General features: G+C 41.2%; 2 protein-coding genes across 2 annotated transcripts in view; one reads left to right on the plus strand and one right to left on the minus strand.

Annotated features, from left to right (window-relative positions):
* The window catches only part of COL17A1 (collagen type XVII alpha 1 chain), a 43,450-nt gene extending 42,109 nt beyond the window's left edge, over nt 1-1,341 (plus strand). The window contains exons 53-54 of the mRNA XM_080910754.1: nt 76-156; nt 496-1,341. Of these exons, the coding sequence (XP_080766880.1) occupies nt 76-156; nt 496-548 (134 nt within the window). The 3' untranslated portion in view covers nt 549-1,341. The remainder of the gene's footprint in view (nt 1-75; nt 157-495) is intronic.
* Nucleotides 1,342-4,363: 3,022 nt separating this feature from the next.
* Nucleotides 4,364-13,415, minus strand: part of SLK (STE20 like kinase) — a 49,292-nt gene continuing 40,240 nt past the window's right edge. The window contains exons 14-18 of the mRNA XM_080912029.1: nt 12,641-12,765; nt 11,703-11,891; nt 11,084-11,209; nt 10,024-10,137; nt 4,364-6,203 (exon numbers count right to left, since the gene is read on the minus strand). Coding sequence (XP_080768155.1) covers nt 6,057-6,203; nt 10,024-10,137; nt 11,084-11,209; nt 11,703-11,891; nt 12,641-12,765 — 701 coding nt within the window. The 3' untranslated portion in view covers nt 4,364-6,056. The remainder of the gene's footprint in view (nt 6,204-10,023; nt 10,138-11,083; nt 11,210-11,702; nt 11,892-12,640; nt 12,766-13,415) is intronic.

Here is a 13,415-nt window from a genome sequence, read left to right on the forward strand (position 1 = left end):
GGACTTTTGCCTGTGCTACCCCTGCGAGTCTGTACCCGATAACTAGTGTCATACATACCCTCTCTGTCCTTCTAGGTGACAGGGGCCCTGCTGGTCCACAAGGTCCTCCAGGGCCACCCGGCCCCCGAGGGAACAAAGGAGAGAAAGGAGACAAAGGTAAGCACCAGTGTGTGGCTTCTGCGGTTCTGTGGAGTGGAGGTCATTCGATTCTGGGCTAGCCTAAGAAAGTCAAGCAAAAACGAATGCAGAAAACGGTGTTGCCATGGCTGAGGAAAAGGGAGACCGGAGCTGTTGCTGCCGAGTGAGGAAGAGCCTGGTGACAAACTAGGGAGATCACTTGAAGGGGAAAAATAGGTTTTTCCTTTTTCTTTTCTTTCTTTTTTTTAATGCAGAGGATTAAAAAGCCACCTTTTAGCAACCACTGTTGGTATCACTGGTCCTACTAAGGGCACAGGCCATGAGGTGTTTAACTCCTACTCCTCTTTGGACTTTCAGGTGACCAGGTCTATACTGGGAGGAGGAAGAGAAGCATTGCCACCAAGCCATAAGCTGCACTTGGCAGAGCCATTGAGTTCCTGGACCAGCTCTTGGGCATAGGCCTATGTCCTGCTGAGACCAAGTCACCCAGCAACTTGTTTTACTCCGAACGAAATATATACACACAGAAAATTCAAAGACACACAATCCGAAACAGTTCCACTAGTTGGGTGGACCTTCGGCATAGCTGCAATGTTAAATCTGAGGCTTAACTTCTCTGCTTTATAGATCTGAGCTCCCTGGCTTCCTTAACACTTAGCTCAGGCTCCTGCCAGGCCTCAGAAGCCTGTTACATACATGTTGGCTGGGGGATCTTGGAGCTTTGCCTAAAAAACAAGCCCAGAAAATGGAAAATGGGATGGGGGCCTTTTAGGTGACGTGTGATTGGTTCTGTGACAAAGGCTGCTGTCAGCTCCTTCCTCCCCTGTCTACTCTGCACTCTCCAGTCACAAAAGTGACTCTTGGAACTAAAGAAACTCAGACGTTCGCTTCCTCAGGAGGCGACACTTCAGACAGTCACCATGGTACAGATGCCAATCACCTTCCCACTGGCTTACAAGCTTGACTGGCTGTACCTGTGGCTGTGTCCACAGGTGTGTTCCTGAAGTAACAATTATGACACCACAGTAGACCACAGCAAATGGGACAAGATGGGCAGTGGGCAAGGAAGGAAGAAAAGAGGGGGATACAGAATTCCTGATGCTGGGGGAAAATGGCTCCCACACCCCCATTTTGCACTTAGGAAATGGCATAAAAGACTGGGTACAGTTGGTTTTTAAGCACTTTTCACTAAACCATTTTATTTCTAAAACCATTTGTATGTAATCTGTAAGATGAAAAATCATTTCAATTGTAAAATTTTCAATTAAAAGGTTTTTTTTTCTTTTTTAATGTATGTTTAATCATGTGAGAACGTTAGTTTGGGGGATGAATCTGGGTTTAACAGGTCTGATTCTAACACTTTATCATGAATGGAAGGGGGCACTGGTTGTAGTTTAGACCCAGCCTTTAGCATTTTATCACTGAGCTCTCTAAAGGCAGACTTCTCAAAGCTACGACCTCAACTGGACACACCAGACAAAGCACTTTGTTTTCCCTAAGTTCCTTGAAATCTAAGCACATATACAACAAATGAACAAACTTCTTTGCAATTAATGAATGACTAGAAGCCAAATACATAGATGAAGATGTCTGTCTACTAAGGAAAACATACACGAAAATGCCCCAAGAAAATGCACAGTAAAACCGGAAGAGTCTGCCCCCAGCAACGGCAACTTGTTCATTCGTTACAAGCTGTGACTCTCAGTCACTGGGTAACTAAGCTTGGGTTTATGGAAACCTACTTCCACATCTCCGCTCTTCCAAGACAGGACTGACTTTCCTATGTTCTCCCCTGAGTTCCTTACACATCATCCCAGAGAATACACACAATTTGGATCCACTCCCACAAGCAGCTGCGAGCAGAACCAATGCATGAGCTGAGCTTCAGAATGCCGCACAGTCTTTTGGCTGTTATATCCTGATGGCCAACCAGCATGAGAATATTTGCAAATGATTTCATATGGACTTCACAACTTCAGATTACTTGCTTTCCCACCCACAGGGAAAAGAACCCACTGTGTTTAATAATAAATACGTGCAACTTTTAACTTTTAAAGAATTTATCAAGTTCATAATGAAGCCCTGAGAAACAGCACTTTTTACTTTGGAGCTCAAGTACTGCTTATTAATAATCCCTGTTACAAGGACGCCATCTGAACGTCTTCATGGAGTTGTGCACCCAGAAGAAATAAATGAAAGGAAGTCCAACTGTGCTACCTTCTCCAGACAAAATCCAAACAGAGGACAGCAGACATGAGCCATGCCTTCAGCTGGAGAACAGTGAATCTGAGCCGCTCCCATCACCGGGGAGAGACGGGAATGAGCTCGACGGCACAGAACACTGAGACTACAAAATGGCGCCAGGAGCTCCCGCCAGCCGAGCGGCACCCAGGCCAAGCCGGCGTCTACTGAGTGGTGCTGCCTGTATCAAGTGTAGCGTGTGGTTCTTCATCGATTTGAAACAAATAATGTATCCCAGGGAGAAGAAAAGGAAAGAAAGGCACATACACACCTACATGTCAACATAAACATTTTAAACATCTACAGGAAGAGTTTACAGGTCGGACGGTACTTACCAGCAAGGCAAAAGTTAGTTTGTCAGTAATGGGGGTGGGGGGAGAAGGAGAATATATCAGAGACAGCCAGTATCAATGATAAATATGGAAGGTCAGAAGACTGGAAAGAAGAAAAGTTTAAAAATATAACTAGAACCAAAAGGGGGGGAAAAGCTGTACAGTGTCTCAAGCAGGACAATCTCATTTTTAAAATTTTAATTAAAAAAATAATGATTCCCAAAAATAGATTAAGAAATAATTTTATTGTTTGACAATCCCATGATTGAAAAGGCATGTTTCTAATCCCAAATAGACAAGAAGCATAATGAGAAACAAAATTCTCTTTGAAAACGTAGCTTGTGAACTTATTATACTGAAAGAAGCACATTTTTAAGCTACAGCCAACATTTGAAACTGGTGACACACTCTACTCCAGGCTTTGTAGCAGAAATTTTAAAGCGTCACTAACACCATGTCAGCCAAAGAACAGCAGAGGCACTGACTGCTGCCTGTGACTTGACCTGTATCCTACACGGCGTATCCCAGAGGACCAGAGGCTGTCAGAGCAGATGCTCCCTTCTTCCACAGCAGTTCTAGGTGTTTTGTTCTGCAATGTTTCTAGCTATTAATCTGGCCAAATTTGGCTTTTTAGAAGAGTCTTTGTCATTGAATAAGCACAGTGTAGAATGGGGAAAGTATGAAGGTTTGGGGGACCGGAAAGAACAAAAATATCACTTCTGAGACTTGCTGATGCTCAAGAAGTCAGAGAGCCTCCATGAGGGCCTCATGTGCCTGAGAGCGTGTGCTTAAGAAAACACTGCTTAGAGGTAGGTCCGGTTCTGCTTCCTACTTAGTTCCAACCATGTCCTGTCATGTGAGAACCTTCCAATACTGTCAGCAACCTAAAAACACTCCACATCTCCTCCTTACGCACAGAAAGAAGTAAGAAAGAGCTTAATGTGACTCCACCTAAAACAACAGCTAATTCAGTGACCCACAGCCTGAGCTTCAGCATGGTTAGGGAGGAAGCCCTGTACTAGGGTTCTAGGAGCTGGACCTGCAGAGGTGGGGAGGAAGTGTGGCGCGTCCACAGCATGCAGGGATGGGGAGGTGAGTGTTAACAATTTCTTTTATGCACTGCATGGCACATTCTGCCACAGCAACCCATGAACCAAATCACTGTGTGAATGAATGCCTTTGCCCCTCAGCCCCTCCCCACCCATACTTCATGCAGGAAAGAACAATCACTATTATCTACTTGGTATAAGGCCTTAGAAGGAGTAGGCAAGTTTGTTTAGAAACAGCACATTCTGTTACAAAACACTTCCTATGCACAAGCTGAAGTGCTGTGCATAGTGTGAGTGTGTACCACTCACAGTCCCTGCACACAGGAAGGCAGCCATGCTTGAAAGAAAACTCCAAGCAGGAGCAGGGAATCTAGAGGGCAGGCTTCAGGGAGACACCCTTTACCCTCCCTCCCAGATACAATGCTCTGAATGTCAAAGAATAGAAAGGGCAGATATTCAGACCAAATCATGTCTGAGTTACCTGAATAAAACTGAAAAGAAAACCTGCTGACTGAAGAACTGACTTGTAAAAATTCAAAGGAGAAAGTGGTATGAGAGCCTTCCTCCCTCTCCCTCTTCAAACAAATCATTAAACACACTGGGCAACATAAAACCATCTTTTATCATAACAATATAAACAATTTCCATCATCTTCCTGAATATTACTTTATAAAGATATATATTTAAAGGCTTTCAAACAGTTTTCAACCCAGCATCTGAAAATAAAGCATTAACAGTTCTGTAGATAGTAACACATTCATGTGATAAGTGTATGAATTTACAACCATACATTATATATATGTATATATATATATTTATATAAAAAACAAAGTTGGCTGAAAGTTAAGGCTACCTACAAGGTTGTCCAGAAAAATTATGCTTGTCAAAATAATTATAAAATTAAAATTACACATGCATTTTTAAATCATCTAAACCAGATAAAGCTCAGCATCCAAAGTTTCAAATGAAGTGCAAGAAAGCACTATAGACATCTACAGCTTCTTACATGAATGCTGCTCTCACATTACACTGAGACTTCTACTTTTCACCAACCTCAAAATATAACTGAATACTGGTAACAATTTGGTACCCGGCACTCTTAGAAGAGAACAGGTTGCCAATGGCAGGCAGCGAGCATCATTCACAAATGTGCTGTTTATAACACTGTTGACCTGACATGTGGCTGAGATTCTGAACTTCAAAAGGAATTAAGAGCAAACATTTTCATCAACAATCACATGTACCAGCAACCACATGATAAAGACTTTAGGCTTTTTCTACTAAAAGTAATTAATTTAAACACGGAACAAAATAAAACCAAAATGCACTTGAATAACCTCATGGAAACAACCCAGTGTCACTTGGGGTGTGTGCCTGATATGAGTGAAAGTCCTTTGTGGACAAACTTTCTAAGACGAGTACTGTGGCTGTGACTATAGTCAGGGCACAGAGCTGGCCCAAGCTCTCGGTGGTGGGCAGAACTTGCTGAACTATAGGTTATTACTCAGACATTTTGAAACTAGTTCTTCCATCTTTCCAAACTTTGTATGTTTGTTTTAGGATGACATTTTCTACTGAATGGTAATATAAGCAAGTTTTTAAACCAGTGATGTTCAGTGAGAAGGGTACTTTGCCTGTTCATCAATAGGAAAACCCCATTTTACATATTTTTAAAATTTAGTATTTTAGGCACTATCTTAATAAAATTAGCACCTTAATAATTAGCTCCTACCCACACAGGCTAATGTTTGTGACAAATTACTGAAATAACTTTTCTCTTTTAAAAGATTTTGATCCTGTTTATAGTGATAAAAAATATAACTATGTACTGAATTAATAATGTATCTCTGTAACTCATGGTTTTTCTTTTTACCAAAAGAAAATTATTCCAATTCTGCAGCAGAATCCTATCTATAGAATTCAGCAGCACTGAAAAATTAGGTAAAACAATTTTTATTAATACTTAGTGATGTAACAGATATATTTTCCATAACTTTAAACATTATGTCTCTGGCAGTTTTCAGTAACAGTGTCTAAGGAATACAATATTTAAGGTCAATATACAAAATCACCTTAGGGAATTACTGCAAGATGCTATGTTGCCAACATGGCTAGCATCTATCTTAGTTCGTTTGCCCTTCACCTTTGTTTAACAATAAAATCCAAGGAAGAAAGTTTAAAAACCACCAAGAAGATGAAACAGGTGATTGTCTTTGTAGCTATACATACTGTGGAAGATGAAGAGAATACAATGACATACTTAGAAGCCAAATCCAGATGAGGACGCTTGCTGATGCTATGACCCAGTGGAATGTAAGGTGGGAATAGGGTAGAATTTGGAGATCCGGCTCTGCGCTGATGGATTAAGACATTCAGACTCCCCAGTCATTTTAAAGAACACTTCCTGTTCCTGCAGTTTCCTGGCAAACTCTTCTTCCAGTGTCTTAAGAGGAAAAAAACAATTATGCACTGTTTACATTGTACACAGAATTTATTCTGAAAACCAAGATTAAGCCACTGCCCAGGGTCTGGAGCAATGGCTCAGTGTCTCTTGCAAGAACCAGTTCAGGTCCTAGCGCCTACACTGGGTGGCTCACAACCGCCTGTAACTCCAGCTCCAGAGATCTAATGGTCTCCATAGGCACCTGCACCTAGATACAAATGCATATGCTTAACTTTTTAATCTTAAAATACCCAAAACTGAAAACAGAAACAAAAATAAAGTTCTGGCCCCAAACATTTTATTCAATACTTAAGACCACATACTTTGCAACAGCCCCAGGTTCAGGACTCAGACCAGTTCTGTGCTACGGAAAACAACTTATCCTGCTGGCATGCCACGTGAGCATCACGTGTAAGCAAGCAGCCAGTGAGACCTTTTAGAAAGTGTTACCTGCTTTTTGTGTCAGTTACTGACATGCATATCTTTCTTCCACATTCAACTACAAGCTGCATAAAACTAAGGTCTAAACTATATCCATCCTACATCCCCACAATGCACAGGTTTTTTGAGTGGTGATAGGTCACAAGAGCAGAGGCCTCCAAACGGGATTACTAGTCTTATTTTATTTTATTTTTACTGTATCTGCATTTATTTTATGCTGAATTTATTCCCGTGCCATGAGTTTGTTTCTTCAGTTTCTTCTGGAATACCTTTTTTTTTTTCTGTACAATCGCCTCTTCTGGCTTTCGAACAACCTGTTCCTTCTCAGTGAGGATCATCTCAATGGAGCAGAGGAAGCTCATGTGTGGGTTAATCTGGCCATGTGCTCTTGTGAGCTCTTCAGCGCATCTTAGGTGCCTTGTTTCTCCTGGATGTGCTCAGTGACTAGAGAATCTACATCTAAACTCTTTCACATCACTCTCTGCATTCTTAAGCATGGGCAGTGAAAATTCAGCACTCTTTTGGCCACTGTCCCTGTGCCCAGCCCCACTGTTTGGTCTGGGCACACCTAATGACTCACACCACTGGAATGGCACACATTGCTTCTTTAAAGTGACACCCTCTCATATACTTGGTGGCTTTGTGGATATGCATACCCTTAATGGCCTGGGCAGTTTCCCAGGTGTTCTTAAAGTGAACCTGAAGGTTTGAACCTCTGGATTTGCATGATTTTGTGGGGTTTTCTGGGTCAAGAGAGTAGTGAACTATCTTCAAAGTTTACCTCTGGCCTGTGGAAGAGCAGGATTACTATTCTTAAGGGGCAAGGAGAAAGCTCTTCCCTGAAGAAGAAGTGCGCCTTACCAAAACCTGGCCATGCCTGAATTCCAGACATGGACTTCTCAAGCCCTTATCTTCTGGTATTTTGTTATAGTGAACTGAATGAACAGATTCAGTGACTGCAAGGAAAAGTGCTATCACTTAGGTTGAAACAAAGTACAAGAAGGTTCCCCAAAGAGGTAGAGCATGAGCTCAGCCATAAAGCAATGGTTAGAACTGACAGACAAGACAGGCCGCAGCAGTGACACAAGCACACAAGGTGTAGAAAGAAGTCTTCCCATGCTGCAGCACACAGTGAGAAAGCTTACAGCACTGTATCCGTGCGAAGGCTTGGAAGTCACACTGAAGGAACTGAAGATGTATCAACACCTCTTCAGCTGCTCATGAGGATAAGTACCCTTCTGACAGCAGGCACATAAGAATAAGAAGAGGAACTAAGGTCAGAACCTGTGTGGACATGGATGAGTGAGTGCGGCAACAGAAGAGAGACTACGGACTGGAAAGGAGTCACAGTTAACATCTTGTTGAATGCCGAGTGCCACAGATTTCTAACCATGTGAGGCAGGTTTCTGATCTGGATGTCACTTATGAGAGAGGATGTAGAGAGCACACTTCCTGTTGGTAAGGCTACGGAAGGGAAGAAAGGTGAGATGGATACTGAGCTCAGTCTGGTGTCTGTCACCTTCAACAGCTGTGCACTGACCACTTAGAATGTGCCAACAACCCTAACGGTAAGGGTCAGTGAGCAGAGATAAACTCCCTGTTCCAAAGGGACTTATATTCTCAAGAAATTCAACAACAGAGAAACAGATCTGGTGGCAAAGAACATAATACAGAAAACCAAATAAATAAGCCACGACACAGAAAGCTGAGGTGGGAATCAAATAAGGGCCTCACACACAGAGTGGGAATGAGATGGAGAAGTAGGGCACCTAGAATACAAGGAAATGAGAGGGCAAAGTTCACACTGGTAACAAAAACCAGTGAGCTGCATGCAGTGGGCATGCCTACATCTCAGTACTGCCGAACCTAACTCAGGAGAACTGAAAGTTTGTGGCCAGCATGAGACACAAGCAAACCCTAGCTCAAAACAGTAATAGCACCAATGAGCAGTCCTGGCAATATAAGCCCCTGTGGACTCAAGTCCTGAGATACTAGTAGACACACCTCACTCCTTCAGCTGGTTTCCTATCTTCTTTCGGAGACTGGGTTTCATGAAGCACAGGCTAACCTTGAATTCATTCTGTAACTAAGAATGACCCTGAACGTCTGATCCTCTCGCCTCTACTTACCAAGTGGTGCATGTCTAAACACTGAGCACCATGACAGGCAAGTACCTCAACTGAGCCACATCCCCAGCCCTTAACTTTCTTAATAACCTTGATTAGGAGACAGCATCATCCTCATAAAATAGGGAAAATAGCCTACAAATAAATATTAAGTGTCAAAATTATACAGAATAACCAGTGAGAAGCCATACCTACATGCCTTTGTGATTTTATACCCTCCATCAATACATACTAATTTTTAAAAGTTTCAAGATGTCTTCTGTACAATGTCAGTTTTGAACTGTGGTTAAAACAAAGCCTGACACCTCTAGAAAATCTCTGGCACACAGTAAAAGCTAAGTACACTCTCACATGTGTGAAGTCACTGAGATGTACACCAGGCTGAAAGCCCACAAGAAAAGCAATGTCACAAGGATGGGAGTAGAGTGACAGCCAGACACAGTGGTTAGCCAGTACCATCAGGTCACCGGCGGAGGTAGTTACAAACAAGGGGATGGAAGAAAAGGAGAAACAAGCCATTCTTCTGTCTCACATCTTAAATTTAGTTCAAGGACCGTGTTACTGTGGCTCCAGCTGACACCCACAGACTGTGGTCTCTGTTTTCTCCTCCCTAATGCTCTAGACCCTGTGCTGTCTATAAGAACTATCTGTAATTTTCCACAAAAATAATATTTTTGCTCATTCTATTTTCTCTACTCATCCCACTCCCTTCCAGCCTACCCACCTGCCTCACAGTTCCCATCTCACCCAGCTTCTCCCTCTTCAGCCTCCTCACAGACCTCAGCTCCTCTCCTGTGCTCACAGACCTCAGCTCCTCTCCTGTGCTCACAGGCTCTGCTCCCCTGCAAACTGTCCTTTTTCTTTTCTTTTTAAGATTTATTTATTTTATGTAATGAATATACACTGTAGCTGTATTCAGATAAACCAGAAGAGGGCATCAGATCTCATTACAGATGGTTGTGAGCCACCATGTGGTTGCTGGGAATTCAACTGAGAACCTCTGGAAGAGCAGTACATGCTCTTAACCTTTGAGCCATCTTTCCAGCCTGCCTGCATCCTGGTCTAACCCACGCCTCAACAATGATCTCAACTTGCACTCATTGTTCATGAGATCCTAAACTCTGGGAAGAGTATACTGTCTTCATTTCTGTATCCATCCTTGGCGCTGTGCCTGACAGGGAGAAGTAAAGACCCAGTAACAGACAGTGTTGCACGGAGCACACAGGGCACCGGAAGCACAGCTTCCCAGTTACCTTCTTCCTGGGCCTCAGCTTCTCTCTCCACTCCTTTAGCTCTTGGCTGTGCTCCTCATCTAACTCCTTCAGTTTCTGAGTCTCGTGTTCCACCAACAGGTGGCATTTTTCATTCTGAAAATAAAGTTGGTATTAATTTTTTTTTTCCAGATGAATGAAGCAATTTTTTTTTTCTCCCTGAGAAAGGGCTTCTCTGTGTAGCCTGCTTCTGCTTCCCAAGTACTGGGAGCACTTTTAAACAGATACAATTTTCTTTCAAAGTAGCAAATTATTTGCTAACATCATGCTATTATGGAAGTTCAAATTCTCCTTTAAAAACTAAGTGCCAAAAGTTGTGAAATAGTCTGTTTTATAAGTGTATAAATACCTTCATTGTTTTTGAAACTTTTCTATCTTCTTGCAAAAATACTAAATATCATATAAAGTTGTTAACGTATAAAAAGGCTTAAGTAAAAATAGTTTAGGCCTTTGCTTATCTAGTTAGTAAAAATTTTGAAATTGGTAAGTATTCTACTCTAGTAAATTAACCAATATACAGATATCAAAATTACTTCTTTCTCTGGAAATGTAAGCATTCCAGGCACTCACTCCATGGACTATGTATGCACACAATATGAACTCCAAAAATAGTCCAAAGATTAAATCACTGTGTTACTACTAAACAAATATGTCCAAATGTTTACCTTTTTCATAAAAACAAAAACAAAACAAACAAAACAAAAAACAGCTGTATCCTTTTAAACAGGAAAAAAATAAATTCAGAATCTCAAACATGCCATCACTTAATACTAGGAGGCATAGTTAAAGACATTTTCAAAGACTATTTCACGGGTTTTAATTCAGCTTCATTGTTTACATTTATCTTGGTCATATGAAATAAAAACAAGGGTCTACGGCACTGCCCAGCTTTTCTTGCGGGTCTATACGGGCAGCACAAGCTTCTGATTCTAGCCTTTTCATAGCCAGCATGTTTGAACTTTATTTTCTCCACATTAGCCGTCAATTAGCCACATGCACACCCGGACCCTACATGTCCTGTTGTCAGGCTCCTGAACCTAACCTGCAGCTGGTGCAGTTCTCGGACGTTGGCTTCACACTGCAACTGAAGATCCCGCATTTGACTCTCATGTTTTTGGTGCTGAGCCATTCTCTCATTTTTCTGTCTCTTTTCTTCTTGTGCAGCAAACTATAAATAAGAAAAACAAAAACAATAATTTAGTTAAGAAGCAGTGTAATCTCTACATATTCTAGAGTGACAATTTAAGGAATTTTTACAAAGCCTGAAATACAGAACAGGAAAGCTATGACTCTACCCTGCAGCCTGTATGACAGGTAAAGGGAGAGGGACAGCCTTCTGACTTCAAGCCTCTGCGTTCCAACTGCTTAATGTCTCCAGGCAGAAGGTCATCAGTGGCTGTGCAAGTGTCACGGGCAGACATGTTTCTGACTGTAAAAGCTGTCCCCACGCTCTAAGACCTGTCACAAGAGAACACGCTTTGCTCTCTGTGGCCCCAAGTGGGAAGACTAGTTGGGTATATAACATGTACCCTGTCCATCCCAGGAACTTAAAACAACAATCACAAGTTGAGACTAAACAACCAAGCCCAATTATGAGGAACCTTGAAAAGTCATTCAAATGTGTTAAACCCTAAAAAAGAAAATCATCTTTTTTAAAATACCTGTTTAATTTTTTCACGGTCCTGGTCTGGTGTGGCTGTTGAGTTAATCCTCAAACTTTTTTTAAACATGGCCATTCGTGTCTTGGCTTCACTTCTTTGAATCTTAGGCAGTCTAGCTCGTTCCTGAGTCTGTCTGTTTTTCAATTCTTCAATAAGTCGCTGATTATAACGCTGCATTTGTTCTGTTTCCTGGGGATTTAAACAGATGTAAGCAGTGCAGCTATAACTTAACTCTCAGAACCCACACGCATTTATTACTGTCACTCTTCCTCGCTGCATAATGAGCAACAAAATACTGGGCAAAAATAATTCATAAGAAAAGCTATTAGATGACAGCAGTGTTACAGCAAAACTTTTCCCAATTTCAGGAAAGACATGGTTTGAATATGCTTGGCCCAGGGAGTGGCACTATTAGGAGTTTTGATGGAGTGGGTGTGGCTTTGTTGGAGGAAGTGTGTCACTGTGGGCGTGGGCTTTGGAAGACCCTCACCCTAGCTACCTGGAAGTCAGTCTTCTAGTTGCCTTTGGAACAAGATGTAGAACTCAAACCTCTTGAGTCTGTAAGCCAGCCCCAATTAAATGTTGTCTTTATAAGAGTTGCATGGGTCATGGTGTCTGTTCACAGCAGTAAAACTCTAACTAAAACAACATGTTATTAAGATACTTAAATCCCAACTGTAATCAGGGAGGGAAATACAAAATGAAGATTGTAATTTATAAGGTCTTTAAACCATTGTATAATCAACAAAAAAGTTATCAAAATAAAGCATAATCAATTACTCAAAACTCAATGGAATTTAGGGTAAAAGGTAGAAATAAAGCCAAGAATCCATCCTCTAAGAAATTGAACTTCACAGTGAAATAACTTTTAAAGTAAAATGCAAAAAAAAAAAAAAAAAACCAAAACAAACAAACAAAAGAAGTTCCCTTTCGTTCACCTTCTCATGGCGTTTAAGCAGCTGATGTCTCTGCATAAAATACTGATCTTTAAGTTGCTGTTTAAGCAGCTGGTGTTTTTCTTGTAAATGTCGCTCTTCAAGCTCCCAAATCGCAGCTTCTCGAGCTATAAGGAAGTAGTTTTCAAAATGTTACTCAGTTCTTTTAACTAATGCTCATCATTTTAGTATTTAATGTATTTTAGATATACTAACTTATACACAAATTGATATTCTAAGGTATAAAGAAAATAGTACCAATATAAATAGCATGTATTATCACTTTTTATTTAGTCTTAATGTCCTAAACTAAGGATGTCCTACTAAGAATGCCAAAATCCTACTTTAAAAAGAAAAAAAACTAAACTAATCTGTTAGGAGGAACAAGGACTTAAAATCCCATCCTATCACCCCCCCATGTGTATATATATATATGTGTGTGTGTATATGCTTACATAAGTAATTATAAGGCATAGTGAGTGTGTAAAATTATTCAAATAAATTTCTAGACTATCCAGAAGAAAATTATTTTTTGTTGGGTTGTTTGCTTTTTGCTTGTTTATTTGTTTGTTTGTAGGGTATTTGTTTTTGAAGTACTGAGATGAGCCAGGCCCTTAAATTCAGGGCACCATGTATGCACTACGTTCATATGCAGGGCACCATGTATGCACCACGTTCATATGCAGGGCACCATGTATGCACTACGTTCATATGCAGGGCACCATGTATGCACCACGTTCATATGCAGGGCACCATGTATGCACCACGTTCATATGCA

Source organism: Micromys minutus (genome assembly GCF_963924665.1).
Source record: "Micromys minutus genome assembly, chromosome: 2".
Taxonomy (NCBI): Eukaryota; Metazoa; Chordata; class Mammalia; order Rodentia; family Muridae; genus Micromys; species Micromys minutus.